The sequence below is a fragment of the Ostrea edulis genome, chromosome 1 (genome assembly GCF_947568905.1).
Source record: "Ostrea edulis chromosome 1, xbOstEdul1.1, whole genome shotgun sequence".
In the NCBI taxonomy this organism is placed as follows: Eukaryota; Metazoa; Mollusca; class Bivalvia; order Ostreida; family Ostreidae; genus Ostrea; species Ostrea edulis.
Window position 1 is genome coordinate 25132813 of NC_079164.1, and position 3699 is coordinate 25136511.

Sequence of the window (3699 nt, forward strand, 5' to 3'; positions counted from 1 at the left end):
ATGTTAAAGCAGTATACATGTATTCAGTACGTATAAAAGTATAAGTCGTTAGAAAACACAACACACTTCAACATGAGACAGCACTCATACCAAAATTGATCTACCCCGCCACACACACACACACACACGTTTCTCAGTAATACATAACTTTTCGTGATAGCTCAGTTACAATTCACTTGCCTCCTATCTTGTTTCCACACACAGACACACACACACACACAGAGAGAGAGAGAGAGAGAGAGAGAGAGAGAGAGAGAGAGAAAATACAGGGACACTACATGTATTCCCCGCCTGGAATTTATAATTGGTTTTGTTACTGTACATGCACGTTTCGCTGTCATTTATATTGGGTAACAATTTCAAACTCAGTTTGATAACTCATTTTACCCAACAGATATTTCTAGAAACATACATATAGGGAAGTTTAGTAAACATGCTATTTGATCTATTACTGGATCTATTATAGAGGCCTTCCTAAGCAGAACAACACGTTTAATTCAGTATCTCTTGCACTGAAATAGTAGTTTGTAATAAGGTAATCAGTGGGCATGTATTTATTTTTATTAATGAATTGTTATAATTAAGAATTAGGTTTAGAAACACTGATAAAAAACTTTAAAAGTTCTAAGAAAACTGCACTCTATAGGGAAAGGTTAACCAACAAACAACTATTTTTAGAATGTTCATAAACACAATTGTCCAAGATATGGTCTTGCGACCAATGTTTGTTATTGGATAATAAATGGTCAGCGATGACATTTACTGGGGATGACTCCCTATTTAAGACACGGGATCAATGTGGGCCATAACAGAACTTTGGAGCTTTCAGAAAACCTGAAAGGCCAATTCGTTAAGAAACATCCACCATGTATAAGTTGTGCGCACTTATTGGATTGCTCTTTATCATTGAGGCATGCTTGGCTCGCCCAGGTTGGTAATGTTTAATACAATCGGACTAACGCTAAAGCGACAAAGTTAATAGGATAAATATTTTCTTTTAAAAACATTTCCTCATTTTAATGTATGGATTCAAATCGGACTTGAGTTCATATCTAGTATTTGCAAAGGTTTAACGTTTTAAATGAATTTAATTTGAATTGATAGTTTTTGTTATTTTTGTTACTTGTTAGATAAACCATAATGATATTGTCTTTGTGAATAGGCTCAGCGCCTGAAAACAGACGTCGCGGTCCCCCCGCTAGACGCGCACCAGGACCTCCTCCTCCACCCGCAAGACGCGCACCAGGACCACGAGGAGCACCACCACCCGCTAGGGTTCAACCACCACCACCACCAAGCCGCAGGAGGCCTCCACCCCCTCCCCCCAGAAGAGTTCCCCCACCCCCTCCCCCCAGAAGAGTTCCCCCACCCCCAGGTAAGATTCTCATGTTAAGATATCATATACATATAGCCCGTTATTTTTGTTGTTTTTTTTTTTTTTTTGTTTTTTTTTTTTTGGCGCGGGACACAAATTTGTCAGATTTAGGTCTACAGGGTATGCTATTAATTTTGGTGGATAAAATTTTGGTGAATTGATTTTATTTTTACAATGTACATGTACATTGATGTACTTAGATTTATCGTTTTTTATTTTGGTTTATCTTTGGAAGTTGCCAAAATTATATACTCCCCGAAAAACAACTTAGGTTATACGGTAATTTAAGAGTCTCCGATTTAAATAAGAAGCATTACTGTGAAGTTGATACATGTAGCTAGTCCACTATACTGTGTGAAACAATTTGCCATTGCGTAAAATTATGTTTAAATGATGACATACCTGTACCTTAATTTGGTTTATTTTAAGTCGGTATAAACTACCGTACTTTTGAAAAAAATGTACGAGGTTTTCTACATGCAAAATAGTCTGCATTGTACAAAATGAATGACCACTCCTGTTTCACACAATGGGATGGAAGCTATGTAACGTTCGTCACGCAATGACAACTACATGCATAACTGTAAAAACAATCAGTGTTAATTTAAAGGGAATTTAAAAATCCATATCGGTGTCTTTTATTCTTATAAAATAAAATTCTATGAAATTAGCTTTTAAAGTAATATTAGCTCTAAATCTGAAAAAAAAATTACTTTGTTGTAAAAATATGCTATTATGATAGTTTTGCATGTAACTTTAACGATAGTCATTGATAAAATTAAAACCAAGTTAAAGATTTTATCAAAATAAATATTGCGGTTCTATTGAATATACAATGTACAGCATTATATAGAAATCAATTGTTGTACGGAAAGCCAATGCAATTTTGGTTCATTTAGAGCCACTGGATAGGTTTTCTAACACAAACATTGATAACAAAAAATTATAAACCTTATTGTTTTCTGTCATTGAAATTATAAACCTTATTGTTTTCTGTCATTGAAATAGTAAATAACAATTCTGCAACAATTTTCGACAAAAAATGACAACTACTATTGCTTTATATCATTATAGCTTACAATTCGTACTATGACTATTATGGAACCTCGCCGTCAACATTATTCTTAGCCGACGATTGTGATTGTAACAAAGGGGACTGCTCACCAGGAACCACCTACCAGGGCTCCTGCGGGGACGACATGAACTACTGTTGTTAATCTATACACATTAGGTAAGCTGATAATCCCTTTAGTACACGAATCGTGAACGGGAATCAAGTGTAAGGGGGCATGTTTGTCTTACTACATGAGCCAAATCATTGTTTTGCGGCAAGAAATATACGTGAACAGGTTATTTCTAGAACGCCAGCGAATATAAGTTAACTCACAATAATTAAATACATGTTTTGTTATTCCAAACATTTTCTTTTGATTAAATGTTTTTCGGTTGTATTTTCCCCATGTAATGTAACTCATCATCTACAAAAATATAAAGAAAACTAAATCAATTTGCAACTAGAAATAAAATAAAAGTTGGTTATGAATTTCAGGTTCCAATTATAACGTCTTAGACTTGTGGTCGAGGAGAGCGGAGATGGGGATTGTGAAAGATACAAAAATATCTATATCATGAACGGACAAAACTACATTCCTGGCACATATGCGCGAGCACAAATACAACTGGGCTCCTGAATGAGTCGGGAATTTTTTTTTTTTTTTATTACAAAAATAAAATACATTAAATAATTTTTTGTTGTTTCATTTATATAGCATTATTTATCATTTAAGAGTAGTATTTGTAGCTGTTCCGATACTTTAAAAAGAGTTATATGATATACACTACATCTCTTTGTATGAGTGATTGTAAAATTGTATCAGCTTCGATACAACATTGTATAAACAAAGTTCTAAGGAAGAGTCTTCAACGAATTGATGTATTTATGGTGACAGCACTTTTCAACCATTCTCCAGAAATGTTTCCAATTGCGAAAAAAAAAAAAAAGCTGTCGAAATGTTTATTTCAGCATTCATCATTGTATTTTCAATTCTATATATGTATTTACAAAATTTCTATCATGTTAATCTGAAGAAGATAACACAAATACTGATACCACACATTATTAATTCACTGCGTAAAATGCATTTGAAAATGCCATGCCACGATATACCTGAATTTTCTGGTGTCCTTTACGTTCTTTTACAAATTTTGAAATCTTTCTCCAATCTAAAACCATGCATGTCAAAAATATGATTATTCGAGAATGAAAGAAGGAAGATCTTTACATTAGTTTTATAATTCCATCTGCCTTGCCCATATTTCCTCGA

The 3699-nt window shown here is 34.0% G+C and overlaps 1 protein-coding gene across 1 annotated transcript; it reads left to right on the forward strand.

Moving 5' to 3' along the window:
* The first annotated feature begins 243 nt into the window (after positions 1-243).
* LOC125663789 (uncharacterized) lies at positions 244-3493 on the forward strand. The gene is made up of 4 exons (XM_056153129.1): positions 244-930; positions 1163-1375; positions 2450-2606; positions 2925-3493. The coding sequence occupies exons 1-3, from the start codon at positions 867-869 to the stop codon at positions 2590-2592; spliced, it is 420 nt and encodes a 139-aa protein (XP_056009104.1). The 5' UTR covers positions 244-866; the 3' UTR covers positions 2593-2606; positions 2925-3493.
* Positions 3494-3699: the final 206 nt, after the last annotated feature.